Source organism: Amphibalanus amphitrite, unplaced genomic scaffold (genome assembly GCF_019059575.1).
Source record: "Amphibalanus amphitrite isolate SeventyFive unplaced genomic scaffold, NRLGWU_Aamphi_draft 000093F_arrow, whole genome shotgun sequence".
NCBI classification, from domain to species: Eukaryota; Metazoa; Arthropoda; class Thecostraca; order Balanomorpha; family Balanidae; genus Amphibalanus; species Amphibalanus amphitrite.
Window position 1 is genome coordinate 135,633 of NW_024881589.1, and position 27,133 is coordinate 162,765.

The 27,133-nt window shown below is 51.9% G+C and overlaps 1 protein-coding gene across 1 annotated transcript; it reads left to right on the plus strand.

Moving 5' to 3' along the window:
• Positions 1 to 1,097: 1,097 nt before the first annotated feature.
• LOC122380230 (homeobox protein Nkx-6.2-like) lies at positions 1,098 to 17,183 on the plus strand. The gene is made up of 4 exons (XM_043363215.1): positions 1,098 to 1,137; positions 5,804 to 6,559; positions 8,619 to 8,788; positions 16,463 to 17,183. Exons 1-4 carry the CDS (start codon positions 1,098 to 1,100, stop codon positions 16,637 to 16,639), a joined length of 1,143 nt encoding a protein of 380 aa, XP_043219150.1. The 3' UTR covers positions 16,640 to 17,183.
• Positions 17,184 to 27,133: the final 9,950 nt, after the last annotated feature.

Below are 27,133 nucleotides of genomic sequence, written 5' to 3' on the forward strand. Positions count from 1 at the left end.
AAAGGTAAAATGTTGACTATTTCAACATTTTGGAAACTGCCAACGGCTATCTCGGGAACCGATAGAGCTACAGCGCCGCGGAAAAGCGCATTCGATAGCCCTTTTACAGACCTTTCTGAGTAATGTTCTCAGATTTGACCTCAGGTCAACGGTTTAGCCTCCAGAGGGCAAAAACTCCAAAAATAGCCGTTTTTACGAAAAACGTTTTTTCGTCAATAACTTTTGACTCATAAGCGCCATGACATTACTTTTGCCAGCATCGTGTTCCTCTCGTCGAGACGCGTCGAATGAACTATTCGTTGACCTTGAAAGGTCATTTTGAAAATTTGACCTCAGGTCAAGGTCATGACCTGACCGAAAAGGGTCATGTTGCATATCAGTCGATCCGTATCGTCGAGCTGAACACATCTGACGTGTTTTCACCGCTCTAGCACGTCTCTATCAAAAGTTATAGCCAAAAAACTGCTGGCGACCATTCATGACCTGAGATGACCTCAGGGGCACACAGAGGGGTCACAGGTGCATTTTTCCTATTCAGTGTGTCATGTTTACCTATGAACCGATGTTTGAGAGCGTTTTGAACGATATTCGTCCAAAAGAGGCGCATTTCAATTTTCTCCCATTGACTTATAATGGAGAGGTCGCAAAATTGACCTGACCTTAGGTCACAGATATCAAAAATCCGAGATATACATTTTATACATACTGTTACTCATATCAATCGCTGAAAGTTTCAAAGTGATCGTTCAGTCGGTGTAGCTATAGCGAGCCTTTGAACTTTTTCTGAGGTAAGGTCACTTGACGTGACCTGGTGACCTGACCTTGAACGGCCTAGGTCTGAAATTTTCACAACATGTGCGGAAATGATGTAGGAACACGTGTACCAAAAACGGCGGCGCTGCGCGCCGCCGTTTTTGAGATATTCGCGAAAAACCTGAGGGGGGGGGGCGTAAAAACGCCCCCCCCCAGCACGGCGCGGGTTAATACGCACTATTCAGTTCCTACTTATCCAGTATTTACACATTATCGTGGCGAATTACGCCGCTTTCGCAACTTCGCATGCGACTTCAGGTTCGCGACTTCGAACCTGAATAGCCATGGCGTTTGGCTACTCCAGACCCCTCTACCGTTACATCGGTTCGTCCATCATTCGGAATGATGGACGAACACAACAAACTGGTGGAATGATTCATTCCACCAGTTTGTCTGCACCGTCCCACTGGTCTGCTATCTGCCGGCTCTGCCCTGTCCAGTGTCCACCGCTCCACCGGTCTGTCCACCGTTCCACCGGTCTGTCCACCGTCCACCGGCTCTGTTTACCGGCGCCGATCGCTGGTGGCCGCATCGTGATCACTACCGCTGCAATCAATCACGTGACCAGCCGCCTCCCGGCTAATGGCATTACCCGGCGCGGCGCCTTTCACCGGCTGCGCTGTCACGTGACCGGCCGGCCGGCGGCGTTCCGGAACACTGGCGCCGGTCACGTGACGGGCGTCGGCGGCGCATCTGGCGCCCGTGCGGCGATGTCGATAGGGGATTTACGCTGAGTCGGGACGCCGGTGCGATCGGCAGCCCGCTGCACTGATGGCCTGTGTTAGAGGAGTGGACTGGGTGATGGAGGGACGGGTGAACAGCGCTCGGGGAGCGCGGACGTTCTTCCTACACAAAAATGTAGTTAAAGTACTGTATTGAAAGGTAAAAAAGCGCTTTATTAGTGGATAAATATTTGCCTTAAGTAAAGGTTAGATAGAATTAGATTAAGATAAGGCTCGAGTTATCAGAAATATCAATATAACACCTGATAGTTTAAGAAATTTGATTGCCACAGTTAACAGAAAACGGTTAGAAGCTCCGATAATACACACAGAAAAATATTAACACCGTTAGCGGTGTAATTGCACAGTACATATCTGAGCACTTGAGGAAAGTTAATTTAGTCCCTTCCCCGCTTAAATTACTCGCGCTTCCAAATGAACACCAGGAAGAAGGTAATAGAAAACTGTTAGGAGGGTTGGGTGTTTTGCTACATGTAGTCAAACACCCAACCCTCCTAACAGTGTTCTATTAGCTTCTTCCTGGTGTTCATTTAGAAGCGCGAGTAATTTAAGCGGGGAAGGGACTAAATTAACTTTCCTCAAGTGCTCAGATATGTACTGTGCAATTACACCGCTAACGGTGTTAATATTTTTCTGTGTGTATAATCAAGGACACACTTAAAACCAACTTACTTGGCACAATATCGAAGCATTTGCTGTCACAAAAGTAATCCGAGCTTAGTCACGTAAGAAATAATGCGTCCAAAATGCGTGCATCATGCGAGTGCAGTGAACCTGCGATCTATGCTCACCCGATCTAAGCAATGAGCTCTGATGGAGGCGATGAATGCACTTGTCTCACGTAAATACGCCACCCGTTATGAATGTGACCAAAGGTGACCCTGGAGTAAGCACCAAGTCACGCCACCCGCTCCTCCCCCTCAATGAACATTACACACCATTCTTACGAGTCAGAGCCATTCTCATAGTGCCTCCAAGGAAAGCTCCATCTCCTATCACATTTATATCGCACCGTTCTACCGTCAAGCGCAGACTCCAGCGGTGGCCGGCGGCCTCTGCCCGGCCTGGCCCGACCTCTCGACCGAGCGTCACTTTATGGATGTCCCGTGTCACTGTGTGAAATCCCACCTGCCTAATGCTTCCGATCTCTCTTTCATAGACAGCGGGAGTCATCATTTCTGGGTGCGGCTGTCGCTCGGCCGACGTTTGACACCGTTTGTACGGCTATTTAGCGGCGCGCATTGATACCCGTGACGGCTCCATGCCCGGCCAGTGTCTCTGCGCCGCTCTCGATAAGACCACTTCCTGCGCGCCATTGACTAGGTGCGGCCCGATCGCCGCCGCCGCCGCCGCTGCGTCAAAGACGGCCAGGCGGCATTCAGGTGACGCCGGCGGCGCGCCGGAACTGTCTACAAAGGCCCCCCGCGGCCGGCGGTGACAATGGCGGCGCGCAGAGTGCGGAACGCGCCGCGCAGAGAGCAGCACAGGTGGGAGGGGCGTCCGGCCCCCGGCGCACACTGCCGCCTCTTCACCGGCGCAGCATTAAACGTCCGTTAGGCCTTTTCGCTAATGTGCGAGTCAATTGCTAACACTTTCTAAGGCACGGCCCTTTTCGACCTTGTCCTAGAGAAACCATAGCAACGTCGCCCCAGTTTTTGGGGGGGGGGAGGGGGGAGCCGCGTTTGGTGACTCCATAGAAACAATAAATTCATTAATTTTCTTCGACGGCAGGAATGAGTGCCTTGGGCGTATGGAGTAGGCCAGTACCTGTTCAAGTGAGAAGTCGCTGGCATGCAAGCCACTGTACGCGGTAGAGCCGTAACACAATATCAGAAATGTCTGGAGTATCACTTACCTTCCAAACAACGGTCAGTTGGCTTGCAACGTCCTATTTCATTTTCAACCAGCGCGTTTAGGTCTACCGGTCATACATTTTTTGTCATGGAATTGAATAGACCATCATTTCCTTCTCCCCACAATAAGTCTCCACAAGTGAATACTCCTTTCAAACAAAATAATATTAAGTCATTTGTTTAGCTCTATGTTATACAGGTAGGTACTCGTCTCTCACTGTAGACGATAGAGAACAGCTATTTTCTTCCCTGTTCCAAACACTCCCCAGTTCAACTTCTCTCAGCGCGTGGGGTCACTGCGGGGCAATAATCTCTGACACACCCATCGTGACCGTTCCTCATCGGACGCACACCCCAGGTGCCGTAAATTCACACCAGCACCCCTGCACGGAGGGGCAGCCGCCGCCCGGGGCGAGATCGCCGCCGGAAGATGTCCACTTCCGGCGGAAATGCTCCCTTTCCGGCCGGTCAGCGCGCCGCTTCTCTTGCCGAATGACCGGTGGTGGGGAGGGCGGCACGACGCCTCCCTCCTGCCGGCCGCCGGTCAGACTTTAATGGCCAGGGGAGCTGAAAAAGCGCCTTATTGAAGTGACGGTATGAATACGTAAGACACTTTTGAGAGGACCAGAGGCGATTGTAAAGTATAAAAAGCGGCACCCTGAAGTGACTTAGATCCTGTATTTCATTGTTCAGCTGACGCTATAAAGTGAAACTGAGGACAAACATCCTAGATATTTTAGTGTCAGAGTCGTCAAAAATTATGCTCGATATAACCAAGTGGGATATTTCAGGAGCATCCATTTCTTAGAATTTGTGAAGAAAAAATAGGGAGGGGTTGCATCTATCCCGTACCTGGCCGAATGAGGTAAAACTGAGCATCAGAAATAAAGTCAAATGAGGTAATGAACGAGGTAAAACTGAAGATCATGAATTATAAATCGTGAACGGATCATGCAATTGCCGGCCCTACGGACTATGACTTATAGACTGAGTGATGAATAGATACAGTAATCAAATAGGTACCACGGCAGTGAAACGTAGATAGGTATTGATTAGAATGTGTGCAAATATCCACTGGGATAATAATCCAACAAATTGCACACCCAAGCTCAGCTGCAAAAATGTTGGCCGCTAAAAGTTTGAATTATTAATCACTCGGCAGTTGAAAGCAATGCACAATAGGTACCTCTTACACAATATCTATCAATGCTGCACATTGCACAACATCCAACCTATTCTGGTCATTAATTTGACGACTTGCAAAGGACAGCAGATAACTATTTTCTGTTGATAAAGCTACCAATTAAATTACCATGCACAATCCAAACAATGCATGATAACATAAACAGCCTATTAGGGTGAGCTGTCAGCTGATAGGTTGCTGTTACTCTAGCATAGTAAAAAATGGCGGTGCCCCCTGCACATTGCACACCCAAGGATTCGGCTGATACGCAGACTATATTCATTGGAGGCCAGAAAAATGACTTCAAATGTTAGGTGATCACAACGAAAACATTACGAAGGGTGATGAGGTGAGGTGAATGGTGATCGTAACTGGCAATGCATTGCTCAATTGCTCTCGAATCCATGTGAATTATTGTGTGCATGCCTGGTCCCATTCGTGCAAAAGCATTGTTGTTATTTGAAAAATCCTAGTACAAGTATGAGTATTTAAAGCACAAAAATAATTTGTGACTTGTAATGTCATATAATTGCATGCGATGACAAGTAAAGTAAAAGCTCAGGAACTATAGGTCAACATTTTTATTCTACCGGTATCGCTGGTTCTTAGCGCGTAGAACTAGTCATGTAGGTACATACTCTTTTTCTGTAATTGTTGATCAATCACTAGCCGGTTACATTATTGTAATGACTTTAACCAGCCAGTGCATAGTGCTATCCATCAATGCTATCTGATAGCACGTGAAAACGCCATTAGCGTCTCGTTAGTCGCTTTTCATAACAGTGAATGGCCCGGCGACGGAGGTCGGTTAGCCGGGCACATGTTCGCCGTTCGACACGCTGTCTATAGTTTGTCGTTCACAGGCGGGCCTCATCTATCAGTGGGTGTTGGTGCGGTGCGGGCCCCGCCCGGTTCATCCTAAAGCGACCAGCGCTCTGTTGTGTCTCCATTCTCCAAACAATTACCGGGCCGCGATGTGCTGCCGAGGCGGTCGACCAGATTCCCGCGCCAAACAACCATGTCATTACTTTCTATTGCAAAACCATCGGGCCGCATTAGCGTTGTCCGCCGGCTACTTCTCACGCCGCTGTCCCAGCCGACCAATCAGCGCGCTCCAGCCGCCGGCGACCGCCGCCGACGGCCAATCAGCGGGCGCGCTCGGCAACAGGTACCGCCCCATAAACCCATCAAACTCTCCTCTATTCATGTAGGGGGCGGCGCGGCCAGCCGACCGAGAGCCTCCATAATCGGCCGGACTGGAGCGGCGCGAGGCCCGCATACCTGGTCCAGTGAGGCGCGAGCGCGGCCGTGCCCGGAGAGCGGAGCGGCGCCGACACACGCTCGACCCCAGAGACCGCCCCGCGCCCCGTGCCGTGCTCGTGCTCGGCGCGCCGTGCCCGTGTCTGACGGCACGCTGTCGTCGGTCGAGGACCAGCCGGCGGCGCCCGAGTGGAGCGCGCCCTCGGAGCGCGGCCCGCTGCACGCCATGCTCGAGTTCAGCGCGGCGCCGGCCGTCTCCAGTTCCGGCTCAATGCTCTCCTTCTTCAACATGGACCCGACGCAGCAGGGCGCCTTCATGCTGGGCAGCCCGCCGCTGGCCGCGCTGCACTCCATGACGGAGATGAAGCAGGCCATGCTGCAATACAGCAAGGCCAGCGGCATCGGCAGTACCAGCATCAGCAGCTCGGCGGGCACCCACACGGGCGGCGGCAGCGTGACCCCGACCAGCAGTGGCACCACCTCACCAGTCGCCAGCTCCATCCCACACGGCATCGACAGCATCCTGAACCGACCCTCGCCGGGCCAGCTGGCGTTCGGGCCGCGGCTGGCTGCCGGCGGCGTCTACCTCAACAGCTCACCGCTCGGAAAACCACAGCTGGGAGAGTTCGGCCGGCCGTCGCCGCTGGCCTGGCCCGGCCTGCAGGGCATGATCCAGAACCCGGTCTTCTGGCGGGAGAGGTTCTCAGGTCAGTCGGCAGGTGTGTATCACTCCATATAGGCAGACGGGACGGGTGGTACGGTGTTAGAAGGGATGGGGTGGGGTGGAGAGGTTCTCAGGTCAGTCGGCAGGTGTGTATCACTCCATGGGGGAGATGTGGAGGGATGGTGGGGTGAGGAGGAGTAGGTTGGGACAGGTGGATTTCCCGTAGATATTATCTGATGGTTTGATGGCACAGGGATAATCTGCCGAGTGCCGAACCGTTGGATTTTCTGTTGGCCAGTGGCCGATGTAATTTCGCATATATTGCTCATCATGCTCTTCATGCTGACACCGGGCAAATTTCTGGAGCTAGGATTGAAACAATTTCGGTTTCTTCATTGAAAGAGCATTTTACCAAAAACACGCAATACAGATCAAATTGAATGCTAATAATGTCTCATACGTCACCGAGCTCTCATTCTCATACATCACCCGCCGCTCCGCGCTGAGTCGAGCTTCGACTCGGGGCCGACTTTCCCGACCGTCGCGCCCACAACCACCGACGGGCCGGGGGCTGCCGCAGCTCAGACCAGGCTGTCACAGCTCGAGGCGGGGTGCTGCAGCTCGGGCCGGGGACAACTTGGCGGGATAGTGCTCCTTATCGGGCCATGAGACCGGGTGGGAAGGGGTAGAGGGCAACTTCGGCTCCGGATGGGCCGTGACCGTCGCTGATTGTCTGCCGTGGGATGTGGTTACACAATACACATAGCATCATTCGCCGGATGCATTGTGGCTAGGACCTTACATTCAAGCCTTGGTGAATATAAAGCTTGGCGTCTGCAGACTGCAGGTCATCTTCAAACCACTATTTTACCCAGAAGGAAACAAATCGCTGCTTCATGCGGTTTAATTGGTTGAGATGAAAACGTGTGCAATGGCTCTAATAGATGCGGCTTTGACAAAACCTATTATTAAAATCTTAATAAGTTAGCCGACCATTCGAATAAAAATCTCCCACGTAAGTCAAGTAAATTTCACTCCCAATAGACGAATGTTATGAGTCTTTTTTGGGGGGAAGAAGTGATTAATTATTTAATTTGCGAATTCTATTCATGTAAAATTCAGCTCAATAGGTATGGCTGGTCCTCGTTTACAAAGCGCAGTTGGTTCATAGATTCAATAGTTGTTGTCATTTATGATTTAGAGAATTGCCTCATTTGATAAAGAAAACGCGGATAATTATTTCGAAAAGGTTTGAGCAAGTTTTAAATGTAATTCTGGATGACGTCTTCGATGGCTTCTCAACCAGCACCGAAACATCTCCAGAGCGTTTTCACGCACCGGCGTCCACCTGCCACCCGTTTGTCGTCGCACGGTCCGCGCCACACGCGGCCTGTTGGGCGCACGTGCTGCTCTCGCCACGGCACGGGCCCGGTTCGTCGGAGTCGACGACCGACGTTTTATGGCCCGCTTCACTGGCTCTCCTGTTTATTATTCGCTAATTCTGTGTGCCGTCGGCGCCGCGGTGTTTGAACGGCGAGCCGGGAATTAGGCTTTATTAGGCCAGTCGATACCGGGTATCGCCAGCGAACGACTGCAAGAGCAAAACGGCACCGGTGGGGCTGGGACGAGTGACGAGTGACGGCAGGGGCGGTCACTTTTAACGTTGAGGGGCTGTAAGGGGGACCGTTTAGGGTTGGGAGGACTTCCCTCCCACCTGACAGGTCTCTCGTTCTGAGAACCAGGGTGCAACGAGCGATAACGGCAGAGGGGTTGTGGGCCGCGGGGTGAATTATATTTGTAAATGAAAAGAAGGGGACGGCCAAGTGATTGCCGAGATCAACCAATTAAGGATATTGGATAATCCGTGCTGACACACAATGACTGTATTGGCCGCTATAGTGGGCAGTCATTAGTGATATGAGGCGTATTGTTCGGAGCCAATCAGCCTGTCCAATGTGTCATGCTCCTGTCGGATCAAATGTCACACATGTCTGACAGCACTGCTAGATGTCAATGCTGATTGAGAGCCGACCACTAGTCCAGCTTGAGCTACTCAACCGCTCAGTCAGCTTAACTGAGTGGGTGTTCTCTGTGCATTCCAGCGACCAACAACGCGTACGACCGAGATGGTAAGAAGAAACACACGAGGCCTACGTTCAGCGGTCAGCAGATCTTCGCTCTGGAGAAGACGTTCGAGCAGACCAAGTACCTGGCCGGCCCCGAGCGCGCCAAGCTCGCCTATGCACTCGGCATGACTGAGAGCCAGGTCAAGGTAGGTCACCGCTGGGTCACAGCCGGAGGGCAGGTCACAAACGGGGAGAGGTGATTTGGACAGAAGATGATGGGTGCATCCGCTGTGAAGTGTCTAAATGCAGAATGTTTTGCTTGGCCAAAACAAATTGTAAGCAGTTGTGAAGGGCCGTAATGTGTTTGACCGACATGCATTGGAAGGGATGTTTGTTCTAAATTTTTTAGATAATCTGAAATTCTTATAATTGAATACACCTCAAGCCTTCCGGCAATGAGTAATTTAACGCTCATCAGCCTCCTTTAGCGTTATGAAACTGAATACCAAAAGTTGAGCAAAGATCGCTTGCCAATCTTGCCATTGCTGATCTTTATGAAAGTAAAAAGACGTGGGAAATCTAAGAGGAAGTTGCGCAAATAGATATCTCTGTCATAAAGTTCATGCAACAATATTATGCAAAAAAAATGATTATACGTGGCTGTCGGTAAACATGTACGAAGTGACGAGACTGGAGACATCCAGCATGCACACCACATTCAGATATTTACACGCCCTCAGTTTAAGCACACTCGTAGATGCATCAGTGGCATATGCGATCTAAATGTGAAAAGAAAATCAAAGCTTCATGATGTTTTTTCGTATATGTCGATGATTCCTCATCATTCTATTTATGTGTCCTTACATAATCATCATCCTATTAACTTCCAGCAGGTCTCTTTATTCCATCATAAAATCACTTATTCACACATCAGTTGTCGCAAACTTCTTACACTACACTTGCCTTGCCTGAGGTAAAAGCCTAGTTTTTAGTTGGTTAGATCTACCTCGATTGCCTGCTGAGCTTTTTTACCATTTCTGTGGCATCCAATATAATTCGACCGCTACAAACATAACTATTATTTGGCACTGGGATGCGCCATATGCCATTTTGTTGAAGCCAACATTCTGGACTATCACTTATGACACCGAGTTAATGTCATTTGCATCAGCATCCACCAGCTACACAGACAAAGCCAATTACTTGCACATTTCTAGGTTCATTTGTAGCCCGCTTTGTTTCGACTTAATCTGGGTAGATAGTCGCCTTTGCGTTCATAATATCGTGCCGTTGAAACAGAATTACCGCCGCCATATTAACAATTCAGAACTTAAATGGCTGGCCGACATTGAGCCATCCATCTCCGTAACGACCCGGCCCGCTCAGTGTATCATTTGCAGGCCGAGTGAAGAACTCGCCGCTCCGACCGGCTTTCAATTATGCTCCCCGCGCCACTAAGAGTGGGCCTTCATCACCGTCCGGCCGTCATCAATCGGACTCGCTGCTCGCGGCGTCAATTTGCAGCTCGCACTTCGGATGTGGGGTCATCTGTCCGACCCCGGTCCCCTCCCCGTCTCTCTCAGCGGGGTTTGACGCCGGGCGTTCCGGCCGGTGACCAGGGCCACTTCATTACACCGAATTACGCTCGGCCAAAAGGCACCCAATCCATCCGCCGGCAGGGAGCCACCGGCCCCGTGCTTGATCCATTAGACGTTGATTTAATGAAACATGATCCCCCTCCTTCTGCGTGGTCGCGCCGCGCCGTCGGCTTTCATGCAAGAGTTACAATAAGCGGGCATGAAGTGCGCTGCTAGATGAGCGGCAGCCGGCGCCGGGCGGTGACAACGACGCTTCGCGGAGCGCACGCCGGCTGACAGGAAAGTTGGGACACCGCGCCGGGGGCGCGGCACCGCTCGCGCCGGCAGCGACGGGCGTCGGACGCGGGTCACGCCCGGGGCGTCAGCCCGAGGTCATCTGAACCCATCGCGCGACACCACTCCATCGCTGGAGACCGGTCTGCCAGCGGCGGCCGTCGCGCGATCTCTCCGAATTGTCTTCCTAATCCGCGGCCGTGTCTTCAATCTAAATCATCCGGCCACTGTAATGTTTTTAATTTTCTTCTGACAATAGAATGGATGCCATCGGGCGCGCGGCCGCGCCGGGGATTGCCTCTGCGGCGGCTCCGGTTTATCCCACCATAATTGGGGATCAGTTCTACTCTATGCCGGCGAAATAAGAAGACAAAGGACTCATGAATTATCCCGCGCGACGAAGCCGCAGCGCGTGCACCGCCCGCGCGTCAGGGCGCGACGCGCCGCCTCCCGTCGTTATCGGCGTTTGATTTGTGTTTGCGGTTTAATTTTGCCGCGGCAGACACGGAGAAGAGCCGATGTGCATCAGGCCATCGTGATTGATATCGCCGCCATTTGAATTTAAATAGTGAGCTGGGCCGGCGGTTACAAAGAGGCAATAAAGTCGCGTCGACGCCGGCTCAGCCGGGAAAGACGGCCTGTCGATGGCGACGATAGACGGGCCGCCGACGGCGCCGACGCGGCGCTGCCGACGACGCTCCGCTCGGAAATTGAAAGAGGCGCGGAAGTTGGGTCTCCACGCACGGGGAGAGAAAGTTGGATGGAGATTTTTTCATCTTCTTGCTGATATGCGTCAGCGGTGCGTTTACAGCCGCTTTGGGACTCAAAGGAATATCACCGAGTGAGGAGCGGCCGAGTCAGTCGAGCGAACACAACCCGGCACGGGAGCGGCCATTTTTGGCCCGACTGCTCCGCCTCTTATCGACTGGGCCGAGTTATATTCTCGAGATGCAGAGCGTTGCAGCCGCTCAGCTATTGTTGAGGGCCATCAGCCGCGGCGCTGCGGCTCTGCCTGGCTCGGTGGTGGCGCCGGTGCGTCTGTCACCCCTCCCCTGCCCTCCCCGCTCCCGGAGTCACCTGCGCCCGGCGCTGATCCGGCATTTAGCGCTATCGGCCGGTGAGGCACAATGGGCGCCGCGGGGCGCCGCGGCCGGGCGCCCCGACTCCGGCACACCTGGAGGGCCAGATTGACGCCAAATTAATCCGCGCACAATGGCCGCCGCGCCGCCGGAGCCGGGGCCGGAGTCAGCATGGGCCGGGCCGTGCTGTGGCAGGAGCGGGGCCGGGATAGGACGCGGTGGGCCAGGGTAGATCGCGGATTGAGGGTGGGATAAAAGTCAAAATATCAAACAGGGAGACCTCCAGTGGTCAAATTCAGCAACGTTATCAGTGAGACGGGTGTCGGTAGATTCCGAGCGGTAGGAGGAAGCCATCGTGCTTCCAACGGGTCCCCGGTCCAGTGATAAGGCACTTATATGACTAGATAAGTGAAACTTTTTTAAATACAAAGGTACTGTATTATAGAAAGCCCTCGCAAATGCGTTTCGAACATATCTTTGTCAGTGCTATCTTCCCATAATACAAAATCAAAATTTTGATTTTGCCTTATAACAGTTCAGCAGTAACCATAAGCAAAGACAATAAATTTAAGTAAAATTATGATGACGCCATTGCTTTAGCATTTATGTCAATGCAACGTATTACGTAAGATTTATAACCTTTGAATTTCGGCAATAGACAATTTCACTAGAAGACTGTCAGTCGACGGTAACCTTAAACACACATAAAAATGGTCTGTCTATGCATTGCATTACAATCATCTAGCCGTAGACCTCAACAGAATCACGAGGGACTCTACCCTCTTCATCGAGATGTCTCTACATCCAATATCATCCAACGTCAATACAAACGGATGAAATTCACACATCACCTACTCACTGAAGGCGGCATTCCACCTCTCGGAGGCCACGTGCCGCCTCTCTGACCACGGCCGGTCGGTCGCCACACCCCGCCAGTGGATATTGTCTCCGTCCAGTAGCCGGAAGGGAATGCCGGAGAGCGGCACGTGGCGACCGCCATTGGCGCCATTCGGCGGCTAATTTGGCGCCCCGGGCCGATCGGCGCGTGGACGCATCCCATGACAGGCCCGCTCGAATTGGCTCGCATCGCCAGAGCATAATGCGGCCAAATTTGCAAGGGATATTGTTCATTTTGCGTCGGCGCCAGCTGCCGACGACACTGGCGACGCTCACAAAGGCCGGCGCTCTATGGCTCTTTTGGGGCGAATTGGCCTTCCATTAGGTCAAACGATTATTTCGGCCCCTTTTCACTTAGACATGGTTAACTTTGTGCCTTCTCCCCCATTCCGCGCAGTGTGAAGGGTCGCTCTGTGTTGAAACACAGGGGCTTTGTGGTGAGGATGAAAAGACGGCATTTGCACAACAATAGCTCCGGCTAATTGATGTGTAATCTAATACAACACTGCCGGGGGAGGCGGGCAATATCCTGTCGGGGCCGGCGGACGCTCCCTGGCAGCCCTCGGTTCCGCCCTCCCCTATCCGGGCCAGCCGCGCGCCGCGCCGACGCGACGGCTAGATTTATCCATCACAATCGACACTGGTAATCTTCGATATGACTTGCGTGGTGTACGGAGAAGGGAACGGGGTGGGCCGCTCAGTATAGCCTCGGGCGGTGGGAGAGTGGAGGGGGCTGCGGGTGGAGGGAGCGGCCGCCTGCAGGGTTTATGGGAGCCAGAGTCGCCGCGCACAAAGGTGGCGACTCTGGTCGCCTGTCCACTTGACCTGACCACCGCCGTCACCAGGTGTGGCGCCGTAACCCGGCGAATAACCCGGCCGGCTCGTTGTGTCGCCGGTTATCGGGACGACTTTATTGTCTTCATTACGACCGCGATTGATTTGTGCACGCGGTAAAGGCATATATCAGCCCGACACGGAGCCAATGCATCCCAGTAAACTTTTGTGGCTTCCGTCACGAGCCGGGTGGATTTGCCCACCGCCCGGTATTAAAACCGGCTTCCCGATTCGGTGGCCGTATTCGCCGGCACACTCACCGCTCCCGGTCGACCTTTACGGCCTGATTTCGCATTCTTTAAGGCCGCATGTGACGGCTGTAATAAGGTGACCCGCCCTTTACGGCCCCGGCAGCCAGTAGCCTGCTTAGTCCGGCCATCTTTATTGTGCTCTTCGCGCCATTTTTATGATGTTTTAGGCGCGCTTTACGGCCGAGCGGGCCGGCCTGGACATGACCGGGGTCCGAACAGTGGCTGGGCCGCAGGGGGATCCACCTTAATTTGCCGAAGCGAGCCTCTCCCCTCCGGAGGCCAATAGCGGAACGTGTCGAAAAGGCCCCCGAGACAGCCCGGTCAGCCCGGCCGGCCGCGCCCGCCTGCGTCTCAGCCAGCTCATGTGCGCCATTTTGGCCGGCATGAAAGTGCAGCGCTGTTATGTAATGCATCAGGTCACTGCGGCAAATGTCGGCACCCTCTGCTGCACTTAGGTAGTCAAATGATATTATATATCATAAGTATAAGTATACTCATAAGTCACTGTATACATACTTATGAGTTAAGGCTCCTGACAGAGTCGCCAAGAAAATGGTCCTTCGTTGAGTTCTGCGCCCTGCTTTTGATAAAGGGACAAGCAACCAGAAAAGCTTGTTTGTTTTCCATTATTACGTCATTCTACCTACAAATATCAGTCATCTACCAGCGCCAGTTCGTGGTAACTAGAGCAGCTGGTGGAAACAACAAGCAGGGCGTAAGCAGCACTGGACGAATCTTTCATTTGGTATTATGTCAACCACAGTAATTTAGCTAATGATGTTATTAATAGGTTTGTAATTGTATTTCTCAGATCAATATAATCAACATGTCCGGTTTATTAGGTATTGTATCTTTCAGCAAAATAAAATAAGGAAAATCTCACAAAATCAAGTCAAACTATTTTTCAGTTGTAAACGGAGCAATCATCCCATCCAATAACCTCCAAACGGCGAGAGATCATACGCTGTGGCAATGGGGCGGTGAGATGACCTCTGCGGACGGGTTTCTGAGCAGAATTCCATCCAGTCGATTGTGGGCTCGGCCGCAGAAATTTCATTTTCCTCCGTCGGCCATCGCCCGTCCGGCGGCCGGCCATCGTCGAGACGATAACTTTCGGATCGCCGCCGGCGCCGGCGCCACCGAACCATCGACTATCATTGCAGCGTTCATCGGCTCGATTTATCGGTCCAATTGTTCAACATCTCAATTGATTAGCAGCGCGGCCGATCGGCTGACGCCGGCCCGTTATTGTCGGCTGCCCCCGGACCAGCGGCGCGTTATTGCCGGATGCTCAGCGCGATGAAAACGCCGTGCGGCGGCCGCACCATTTGCCATATTTGCACAAAATACGGTCGGCGGGGCCGGCAAAGTGCCCGACCCGCCCCGGCCCTCTGAGTGCCGGCAATGGGCTCAATGGTGCGCGCCGACCGGCAGGGGTGCGAGGCAGCGGGGCGCACGGCCTCCGTGGCGCAGCTGTGACAGAGCCGGCGCACGCTCGTTAGCGCGCCGGGCAATCGGCCGGCGAGGGTCGCCCTTTTTGTCTCCGCCCTGATGAAGCTGAGAGGCCGTGATGAAGACCCGACAGCAGAGAGATTGTCGAATTTTCTCCCAAAGTCGCGATAAATTGGAGTTCTAGTTTGTGGTCGTGCCACGTCTTCAGCAGCCACCTATAATTGACATGCCTGCTTTTGTACATGATATTTGCAGAACACAATAAGCATCTAATTTCTATGAGACCTTACATAGTTATAACTATAAAATAGGTTGATAACACATTATGATGTAACTATAAGCAATGTTATAAATTGCCAAGTAAAACTAACCAAACTTCTTAACATGACTAGCATCAGACGTTCAATAATAGGCAGGAGAGTCTCGAGAAAAAACGTTTCAAAACAAAATCAAATAGTAAAGCTATACACTGACATGAAAATCTCATATCTAAGACGTGTTTGAGGCTTATCGCGCGCACAGCAGCTCAGATCACAATCTAATGGAGCGATAGCTGTGAGAAAAATCGCTTTCCCAGAATCCCGTGTATTGCGTTGTTATTGATCCGCCTAAACACAAAGTCATAAATCCTTCATCGACAGCCGAACAGTGTCAGTTTATCATTCAAGTTATCGAACAGCAGCTCAGTTCAGTCCATGTCCAAACAAGGCCCGACGGTGTCTGGGGGTCAGATTCTCCGGCGCTAAAGCAAACACAACATTTCTCAGCCGCTCTGCCGCCATGAGAATAACGGATTTCATAGCCACTTCGATAGCCACTGTTGTGACGGCAAACACTGGCCTGGGAACGACTGGCAGATAATGCTGAAATCCTGAACAAATTGAACAAACTTACACAGGCCATGCGCAATTAAATAGCAAAATTAAAATATATTAGATCGCCTTGATTATGCATCCTACATCAACATCATACATGTCACGAGAAGCAAAATAATTAAACATGAAAGGAAGTATTAGAATTAAAACGATGTTACATAACAATACATCATCCATTTGTCGTCATGGTGGGCTGCTTTATTCATTTAAGCGTCCTCGCTCATCAAGCTAATAACATTTTGAACCAGTTCTCCCTGATCTCTTTCACGATGTCCTATTCATTCCCAGAGGTTCCCAGCTATAATTATTTCAAGTATGCACTATGCAGGACCTCATTCTCTGTGCTCAGTTCTAACAGCCTCCGGTTCTTCATCGTTGTGCAATGTGCAAGTGTGATTCCAGAGCCGGAGGACCAGGTCGACTCCGTTTTCTGCGCCCATTTCTAACCGTGTCCATTCTCTGTGCCCCGCTCTAACAGTCTCCCGTTCTCCGTCATCCCAGAGGTGTGGGTTCCAAAACAGGAGGACCAAGTCGACCCAGTTATCTGCACCCAGTAGTTCTAACAGTGTGCCATTCTCTGTGCTCAGTGCTAACCGCCTCCCGTTCTCTGTCGTTCCGCAGGTGTGGTTCCAGAACCGGCGGACCAAGTGGCGGAAGCGACACGCCGCTGAGATGGCCACCGCCAAGAGGAAGCAGGAGGAGGCCGTGGATGGAGCAGAAGCCGCCGACACCGCCGGATGTTCCGACTCGGAGGAGGACCACGCCGCCAAGAAGATCAAGTACGAGACGGACGAATAGGTGACCACGCCGCCCTGACGCCGGGCCGGAGATGCTGTTTATTACTAGTCATTGTTATGTGTACATAAGCATGTTCATATGTTACCTTCGAGCGCGGTCGAGCGCGTGTTAGATGCCGCGATACTAGGGGGAGAGGGGAGGGGGGCGTTGGACCGCGGAGGGAGTCACTCGAAGCTGCAATGTGTTCTTTGACAGAGTATTGGTGCTCGCGCAGTTTCGGTGCTAGCGCGATATCCGGTGCTCGCGGTCGCGACGCTCGCGGGGGTCGGTGCTCGTGAGACGTGACCGTGTTTGGTGATTGTGTCGGGAGATTTGGACCCTCTCGGTTGACAGACCGCGCAGCGCTGGATGATACTTATTGTCTTTGTCCTCCAGTGCCCAAGAGCCGCCGTTGTTGTACATAGTATACAGACAATGTCATCAAAACTTTTATATTAAGCCGTAGCGCCTGTCCAACCCTATAGCGGCCAGTCATGCAGCGCTACTCTCCCTCAATGTGATATCCAGAAATACGATGTAAATACGCCAATAGATTGATGTTCGAGTCATCCGTTTGACAGTCGATGAATGTTGGACGAAATGTGACCGACATCGCGCCGATGAAGTCGACAGCCAGTCGGCGGCGCGCCGGCATGAAAACGTCGTCGGCCCCGACGGTTCATCGACGCTGAGGCTCTTGTTCGCGGAAAGTTGTCGGCCGGCTGAGTGACGAGCCATTCGGAGCGGCTCGAGCGCTGTTCCGCCGCGATAAACCACCTCGACTAACAAAATTCCCTTATCTCGCCGGCTGAGTTGATGGGATGCCCCCGTTCCGCCTCTTCTATCACGTCGCATTATGCAGAAACCATTGGGAAATATGATGTTTTATATGCCATATCCGAGATTAAACCGGGGCCTTGAGGAGTCGGCCACGCTCGACCAATGGTAGCGCTCGTATTTTCTGCTCAGCCAATCAGCTTCCAGCGACATCCGACACGATGATGTAAGATTATGGGAGAAAGAGCTTTTATGATATTGAGGTTGAAAATAATATTATTGTACAACGATGAAGGATGATAAAGATAAATCGCCCGGATGAAAGATTATTTGTCATTCGGCGAATGAAACGTCGGCGCCGTCTAGTCATTCTGGTATACAGCGGCTGGCGACCGGATTCGTCCACCCGAAGATGGATCGGCAGGGCTGCGCTGAACCGCGCCGACCCGAACCGGGCCGGGAACGCCGGCCCGGGCCGACCCGAGCACATTTAGGGATGGCACTTCGTGGTTGTTTGAACAGTTAGATGAGGAAAACTCACTGCATTTTGTGATTTTTTCTTCTTGAGGGATAAAAACTGTTTTTAATTTTTATTCTGGATCAACGCCGTCTTCACAACTGGCTTCAAAACCAGCATACCCTTTGATCTTTTTAGATTTGGGATTATATAACGTAAAAATTAAACTAAACGCGCATTTCTGAGTTCTGACGTATCTCGGCATTAATTTACTAAATTAGTTCCTGAAATGTCAGCAATAGTAATACCACTTTATTGACTCCAAAAGGAAATATGAGAAGAATAGTTTATCCATATTAACGATGACATTGTATACCATTCAAAATCGTCACACAACACACAATAAATGAACAAAACGTAAAAAGATTTAAAATACCAGTCACCAATTAACGATACAGACTGATGCGGTAGTAGCTTTAGTCCAAGCAAAGCGATCATCAAACTAAATGCAAAAATTAGTGTGAGAGTTAAACAATGCCTCCATCGATGACTCCTGTCAGTTCATATTTATGGGCTGATCTGGCTACTTCGGACGCTCTCATCAGACGCTCGCGATTCATCTCTTATGTGTGCATAATAAGCACATTCTTTATACCAGGAACGACAGTGCACCACCAATATCATTACTACGTATATTTCTACTTCATCTCTCAACTCACATTGCCTTCCACCGTTTTCCCCCGCTCTGAGTGACAGGTCCACCCCTGTGTCACCCCGGTACGTGGCGCCACGTCACCTCGGCATCACGCGGCACGTGGCGGCGTGTCAGCGCAGAGAGCCGGCACGTGGCGCGTGTTAGCGGCGAGCCGGCCCGTGGCGGCCGCTAACAGCCCGATTAGCGCCTGGGGAGCCACCGGGGGTCGGACAGGCAGGGGCACGCCTTATTGGCCAACAGCCGGCGACGCGCCGAACGATATGGCAAATCGGATAACGACCGTGGCGCCGAGCCGCCGCCGGCTCGCGCGGACGGACCGGCCGCCGAGCCGGCGACTGCTCAGATTTGGTGGGGATCGAGAGACGAGCTGGGTGGTGGCAAAGACACATTTCATGGAGAGTGTTTAGCAGCAGATCACAACAAATGTGCACTCATTTTGCAGATTGATTAATCTTCTTTATTTTTATTAAAAGTAAATGGGCTTAGGTACATCATACCGTGTGCGACGTGCCTGTCAGTGAGAGTCGCACAGAAGAGTGTGCGTAGGGAAGTGAGAGAGAGAGGGGAGAAAGAGAAAGAGAAAAGAAGGAGGAAGAGAAAGAGAGAGAGAGAGAGAGAGAGAGAGAGAGAGAGAGAGAGAGAGAGAGAGAGAGAGAGAGGGAGAGTGGGAGGGGGAGGGTACAGGAGGCCAAAAGCGGTCAACGGCTTGATATTTACACCCACAATAGTGCGGATTCTAATTTTGTCTACGTTTATACTATCGCAAAGTCTATGGATGAGTGAGTCATGAGTCAATGGTTGAGTAAAGGTGCCTAAGTTAGCACTGAACTCGAAGCGTTTGCGTCGCGCCGCGCACGGCGCTCGTATTGTGTGTGAGGCCGCATTGTCTTACCGGGCCGGCCGAACTGCCTGCACTGGTAGACTGTGCCGCTGGACACGGAGACTCCAACGCTCGACCGCACCACAAGCCGCTAGCACAAATCGAGCCGCAAGGGGCGCGAAAAAAAGTTGTAGAACAGTACAAAATCACATTGCACATCGTAATTTGCATTAAAACAGTCACGTTTATTTTTTTAATATGCACTTGCACATAACTACATATAACTACCATAACACATAACTGCACATAACTACCTTTAGTTTTGATAGCATTTCTCACAACAGGATCTTGCGAATGCTCGACCAATGAAATCGGATAGCCGATGTGTTCAGCAATGGTTGGTCAGTCGAGGACCGAGATTGCACTGAGACACACGGCGCTCAGAAGAACACCGAAGGGAAATCATCGAAAGCCATTGGAAATTGTCTGAGAGCATTGGACGCGGAAGAGTTGCTTGGTCTCGCGGGTGTTGGATCTCACATTCGACGAGCTGGCTACGATCCCGGACGTACCAGGAAAATGCCAGTCTAGGTTCACCATCAGCATTGTAAAAGATGATGCGCTATTTTTTCTTTTCTCAGAACAACACTAAAACGGGTATATAATATATTCCTTGCAATACAGAATACTCATCACCCAAAGGAAGAGAACAGCAGTAGTACACGCTCTTAGTTATGACGACACCGCAATCATGCTAGAAGTAGGCTCTGAATAGATATATTGATCGGTGATTCATCCAGCATTATATCCTTCTCACTTCAGGAGCCTGACGGACTGACGGAGAGCTGTCAATGGCAACATGTAACTCACATATATGAGTAACTAGCTTGTTCCGGACATCACCTCGGACCGCGTATGAAAGCCGCGACCCACCGAGATATCCGCCCTCACACTGTGATGAAGCCCCGTTCGATCCCCAGCCCCGCCGTCCAAAAGTGAGCTCAGCCGTCGAACGGTCAGCTAATCTCCAGCCGAATTGTGGCTATGGAATTGTCTTTGGTGGAGATCAAGGCAGGCCGGTCTCGACAGGCTAATTTCCGATCGACGATATGCCCACGCGAGGCCTCGACGGATCACATGTCTTATGACAATAGCTATGTCAGAGATGTCATATCCAAGAATATGATTTGCTGGGATTCCTTGTGTCGTGTTGGCTATAAAGAGGATACCAGGATCTTGTGAGGATGCCAGAGCCAAAAAGGAAATGAACGTCGAAATGCGCAACTTCTATAATAGAAATAGTGTGACAGTGCAATTGTATGCTAAACCTGCTGACCGTCGAAGCGTGCAACTCGCTATGATAGCAACACAAGCATAGTACATTTGTATGCCAAATTAATCCAAAATATTAGGAGCGCACAACTGAAGGAAAACTCTCCAGAAAATACACCTAATCATAAGAAACAATTTTCTACGAGATATGTGAAGCACCGTCATCCTCTAGAATTGGACGAAAATATTTGACTTAACACAAATTTAGACACATTTTCTCGTACACAATGGAAAAGATCTGCACGAGGCACGAAACAAACACTATGTAAGGTTTTCTTGATTTGATGAATACCGGAAGGCAAGCTATTCGGTGCTAGCATACCAAAAAATGCGGTATCCGATTGACCGCTCTACTCAAATAGAAAGTCTATCGATTCCTTATCTGGCATCATACCGTGTTCTCTCCTAGTCACCTTACACTCTCTCCTGCATGGGACCGTCTCCCCTACACAGGACCGTCTCCCCCGCCCGGGATCGTCTCCCCCGTACGGGACCGTCTCCCCATCACGGGGATAGTCTCCCCCGTACGGGACCGTCTCCCCCGCCCGGGGAGCGTCTCCCCGCCGGGCTCATCTACCGGCAGGCGGCCGGCCGGCCGGCCGGCAAGGGCGTCACCATGAGCGATAAGCGTCGATCAGTGATCGCGTCGCCGTCGGCGGCCGTCGGCGCCGACGACTCGGCCGATGACCAGTAATGAAGAGGGCGCGGCGTGCGGGCGGCGCGCGCGCGTTCAGACGGCCCGGCCGGGCCACCGCTCACCCTCGGCGGGCCGGGCGCCGCCGCCTCCCCGCGCGCGCCGCTAAAAGCCCAGAGCTCCCGCCAGCCGATACGACACAATATAATCTAATAGTGACCCCCGCCGATGCCTAATGGCGATCCGATTGGTTGTCTGATTTATCGTAGCCACGGCCGGCGTGGCGCCAGTTGGCCGGACCGCATTGATTATTCGTTATTAAAAAGTTCGGACAAAGGGATGCGCGCTGGCGCCAGCGGGCTCGCGCGATGTGCGGCAGGGGCGCCGCCGGGCGCGGCTCCGTCCCCCCGGGCGGTACGGCGGCTGTGCAGGGTGGGGTGTCAATGTTGGGGAGACCGCGGCAAGCGGGGTCGATAGACCTACACAGATCGCGGGCACAGGTGCGTCGCGCGACCAGCAGACAGAGCATATGACACGCCGAGGGCGGGCGGTGGGGCAAGAACAGTTAGGGAATAGATATGATAAATGGTTCTGCGACACCTCAGTGAACGGCATTTGAACGAACGACCTTTGCGCGACATATTTTCACCAATTGTCAATGTAAGCGATTTTCTTTTTGAGTGATTGCTATTTCGGCAAATTCGATTACAGCCATTAATGACTACAGCGAGTACCAGAATCAGTGAAGCCAGATTTAGCGAATATATTGTGTCTTGTGATCAATGACAAACCATTGAGGGAATACAGCTATAGGGAGACCAGACTCAACAAATATAATCTTCTATGACTTTCTAGGAATCATTTCCCTCGAAAAATGCGCCGAATACCTACTTACCTAATAAAGGCATCCTCAGACATGAAGGGCATTCTTGTGCATTCCCTCGTCTCAACGGTTGAAGGTTTAGCAACTTGATTGACTTTGATAACTAAGTAATTTGGGAATGCTTGCAAGATTCATGCATCATTTGAAGATATGTGCGTCGGATGAACAATATGGAATAGGAGGGGAAGGAGGAGGGCTAAATTTGATCCTAAAATCCAAAACGTCAGATAGAAAACACGGAGGGAATGTCATACCTGTCGCTGAAAGCAAAGCTTTCGCTCACATTGATATTCTCTATTTTCGATATTCACTGAAATTGATGATGACGTTTGCTCAAATGACACTCACGTAAGTTTTTCGCACCGGTGAGAAACGATGTATACCTTAAAGAAATGAGTTAACTGTTAAAAGTTGAGCTTTATATGTATAATGTACATGATGGACAATTTTAATGGCATGCATGCAATAATCCCATTTGATGTCGAAATAGCTATCAAACCCAACAACAATTCTTGTCACATGCATATAGATACACATAGCCCTAAAGCCAGCCTCTGAACGCTCGGTGGTGAGCTGCAGCGCTGCGGGCCTACCCCAAACCATCTGAGGGAGCTGCCCTCCGCCATGTTAACCAAGACTCTCGTCTCGACCTCTCGTGGCTCGCCGCCTAATCTAATTAGCTCGCTCCAGCGACTTTAATATGTTTTCATTAAGCCATTGGGGCGCGAAGATTTGCACAGATAAGCCAATTAGCAAGTGTGATTAGATGTCAGTAAACTGAGCGGGCGGGCTGGCCCGCTGGCCGGCCGGCCGGATATTAATAAGCACTAATCGCCGTCGCTAATTATTCTGGCCAGAGTAGACAATGGCGATAAAGCTGGCCGATACGGGCCGTCGCCCGGCTTTAATTAGCGCACCAGATAACGGCCAAACAACGGCGGCCTCGTTGTCTGCCGTTTTGATGCAATAGAAAGTTATAATTTTGGAGGCAGACAGGTGACGCGTGGCGCGCCGGCTGCGGCGGCTATAATTCTCTCGTAAAGCAGGCGGAGGGAGGGGCGGGGCCCGCTGATGAAGACACGCGCGCTCTGAAATAATGCCCGCGCGCCTCACACCGCACTGCCGCAGCTACGTGCAGCTAACCGTGGGCCACCGCCGGTAGAGCGAGGTTCCAGCGAAACGCTCCCTGATGAGAAGATGATGGCGCGTTATGAGCAGCAACCATTTCGGCGGGCGTTATTTTAAAGATGAAGGAGCGAAACAGCCGTATGTGAAGCTAGTGAACAATATTGGCTTTTAACTGCGGAAAAATAATCTGCATATTATTTAATGCCTTAGGATACATTAAAATGTAAAATAATAGCATATGATCATTATAATACTAAGCACGATATAAGAAGCTAGTATTCCTGCTCCAACTTATAGCAATCACTTGTATTTAGGATGTGTTTTATTGCCTGAGTCTCATGATCGTGAAACCCTTGATGTAGTTTTCAACTTAATTGCTACGCAGGATGCGCGTTAGTAAGACCGCCTATCCTTACAAAGAAATTTAATCATCCAGATTTCGGAAACCCTTACGAATTAATGAATTTATTTCACTAGCTGCTCTTGACTGATGCCGAACCCATTTCGCCGTGACTGATCCACCGGACTGAACTATTCTCTGATGAACTCCAAGACATTCGGATGGTCATTTTACGGAACTGGAAGGACCGGTTAGCTAGGGATAGTAGGCATACACCGGTTACTGACTGGTGAATCGTCATACGAGTCAGCCATTCTGTCTGCTATTTACCACCGGAGGAGAGGAGACGGAATAAATGGGCCACTGCTTTACCTGCATGTGCATAAGTGGATATTGTATAAACAACTGTCTGCGTGCATACCAGACCACCACCACCGACAGTCCCCGCCGCGGCGGCGGCGGCGGCGGCACCCAGGCGATACGGCGGCGGCGGCGGCGGCGCGCGTGCCGGCCGAGCAGCCGGGCAGATTAGCGGCGTCCCGCTGGTCGGACCAATGGTCCTAATGGTCGGCTCCGTCGGTCAGCGGCGCCCCGCCCCGCCACCAAACGCCGCCGAGACGCGCCCGAGCACCCGGGCCGCTGACGTCACTGGATAATGAGCCGGGCCGGCGCGCGCTGCCAGCCAATAGCAGATGATTTATGAATACAAATCTTCGGTGCTTAAGTTTCATTAAACGGCGTTTAGTTAAATTAATATTCTGCGAGGCGACAGTCCGAGTTTAATGTGGATCTATCACGGCAATTTAGATGATGGATGACACACTCCAAGAGACGGTCATCGCAAAATGATTTTCACACAAAGTTGTGATTCGTGCATACATCAATGTGTCAATTGGAGCTGGCCCTCTTACGCTAGGAAGTGAATGATTAATGAACACCGCTCAGACTTCCATTTGGTGAAAATGGCCGCCAAGCGGTAGCCAAAACCGGGAACAAAGCGGCCGTCAAAATGCCTGCGACCACCACTATCGCAAGGGTAAATGGTTTTCGTTTTTTCCTTTTATTTAGCTGACTTATGTGGGTAAAGCGTTTAGCAGTGGGATTTCCAGGATGGCTCATTGGAAAGGCATATTTTACATGCTATTAATTGTGGGCGGTAATGATTTTATTTTGTTTGCTCTATTTTTGAAATGATGAAAGTGAAAAGTGAGATGAGGTGGTAGAGGGTAAACCGGAGATAGAGATAGCGAGAAATGGGAATGACAGGGGAGAGAGAGAGAGGAGAGAGAGAGAGAGAGAGAGAGAGAGAGAGAGAGAGAGAGAGAGAGAGAGAGAGAGAGAGAGAGAGAGAGCTCCAGCTCCAGCTCCAGCTCCAGCTCCAGCCTCCAGTCCCCACCGCCGGTCGCCAATGCGGCGCCGCTGCAGTCACACCGCCGCTGATTGTGCATATTATGCCCAAATGTCGTGTAATGGTGTCGGCCGCTCCGGCTCGCCCGTCCAGCTATCGCCCGTCATGAAAGGCCATTGAGTCGTGCACCGTCCGCCTGTTGACGAAATGGCTTTTGAATGGCTGCGGGCTCCTCACGGTCCATTCAGTGCGCCTTTTGACGGCCGGTCGACTGAGTCGGCCGGAGATTGTACGGTCGGCATAATTAATAACAATAAATCGGCCCGCTCTATTGGCGCTCCCGGCCGTCGGAAGCGGCCGCTGAATGGCGGCGCCTCCAAGTGCGATTGCCCGTGGCAGGCTCGGTATAAATTGGGTTTGGATAGTGACTGAATCGACTTGGATGGCTGCTCAGAGCGACGAGAAACGTCACTGCTCCGTTACAGTCAAACAGAGCTCGTGACTGATTGCCCGACTAACTGCTGCGTGAGCTGACACAGGAGCATGAGCAGCATGAGGCTCCTTACGGAGCTAATGCCGTTTAGTGAGTGATGTTTGGATATTGAGGGTCGATTAATGTTTTCCGCTCTGCGGTTTTACGGTGCTACGCATTTTACAAAAGAAAAATACTACCTGCCTATACCTACACCAGTCGCTGTCCGATTCGTGCAAAATATCAACAAATGAATCATACAAAACAAAGGATTCTAGAGTATTCTTTATGAAATACGTAACTTCCACTCAATTTTCTATGTATACGTGACTGTTTCGACTCCGATGACTGAATTTCTATATTAAAATCGCAACCCCATTCAACCCGAAATGCAAATGCCAGCCAACAAACGGCGTCACAAAATGTATTCCTTTTCGGGCTGGAGTGGTGTAACCCATCTCCGTATTCAACGCAACGCCATAAATCATGTTCAACTGGCAAAACGGCCCCACTATGAACTGTATCGCCAGATCGGTGCCGTAAAACGCGCCGTTTGCGGCGCGGCGCGGCGTGCGGCGGCGCGCCAGAATCGGCGTGAAATGCGTCACATTATGTCGCGTTTAGCGCGCAGCAGCCGTCTCATCACCACCAATCACCGTTCTGGGACCATTTGAATTTGTATGCCGTGCAATTTGTCATGGCTGCCGTCAGCGACCCGGTACCTCAGCGGTGGGAACGGGGAGGTGTGCGACCGATGGGAGAGTGCCGCTCTCACGGGAGGGAGAGGAGAGAGCGCGAGGAGAGGGTAGCTGACGGACAGAGCAGGAGGGAGAGGTGAGCTGGCGAGTGACGAGACGCTCCTCGGCACCCACGGACCGCCCTGTTTTACGGCGGGCACTTCACGCTCACAACGGAGCCGATTTTATCGCCCCTGCACCGGATATGGTGGGTCACGTGACCCCACCTGGTGCGGCCGGGCCGCGTCACGTGACCGGTGCGGTGGCGGCCGGTCCAGACGGCGCGGCGTCTCGGCGGGTTGTGGCCGGCGCGGCCCCTCTGAATGGGCCCAGTTCATTGAGGGCGCGCCATTGACTCGGCGCTGAAAGGGTTTCCGGCCGGCCCGAGCGGCGGCAAACAGGCCTGGCGGTGATTTTTTCACCGCGCCGACAAATGGTGGCCGGGACAGGTTCAGCGGCGTAAAATATGCGGCCGGCCGGCCGGGCCCGGTGAGCGGCCGGGAATTTAGTACCGCCGTGTTGTCCGGGCTCGGACACAGGTGTCTGACCGGCCGCCGTGACCGGGTATCGGAGACGCCGCGTATTGTCCCCCGGTGGAGGAGAGGTGCCACGTCACCGGCCGACCCGACCCCGTCCGCTGAATGTGCGGGTGTTTGGCCTCCGCGGCGGGCCGCTTAGAAAGCCAGTCACATGAACCGAGAACGAACTCTCCATTAACTGGGCACACACGGACCAAAACGACTCGATTGTGAATGCCTCTTTCCCAGGCGCTGTTCCGGAAAACAGAAATGAATGAATCCCGTTATTTGACAACACCAAAAGCCATGAAGTCAAGCGCTCATATTAGTGGCGTGAGTCAACGCCAAGCATGA

What these genes read in the sequence shown, in the direction of transcription:
- LOC122380230 (XM_043363215.1), top strand. Translation starts at nt 1,098, where the DNA reads ATGGCGTTTGGCTACTCCAGACCCCTCTACCGTTACATCG. An exon ending in ACCCCTCTACCGTTACATCG is followed by an intron (nt 1,138 to 5,803) that starts GTTCGTCCATCA and finishes CTATTCATGTAG; the next exon opens with GGGGCGGCGCGGCCAGCCGA. An exon ending in CTGGCGGGAGAGGTTCTCAG is followed by an intron (nt 6,560 to 8,618) that starts GTCAGTCGGCAG and finishes TGTGCATTCCAG; the next exon opens with CGACCAACAACGCGTACGAC.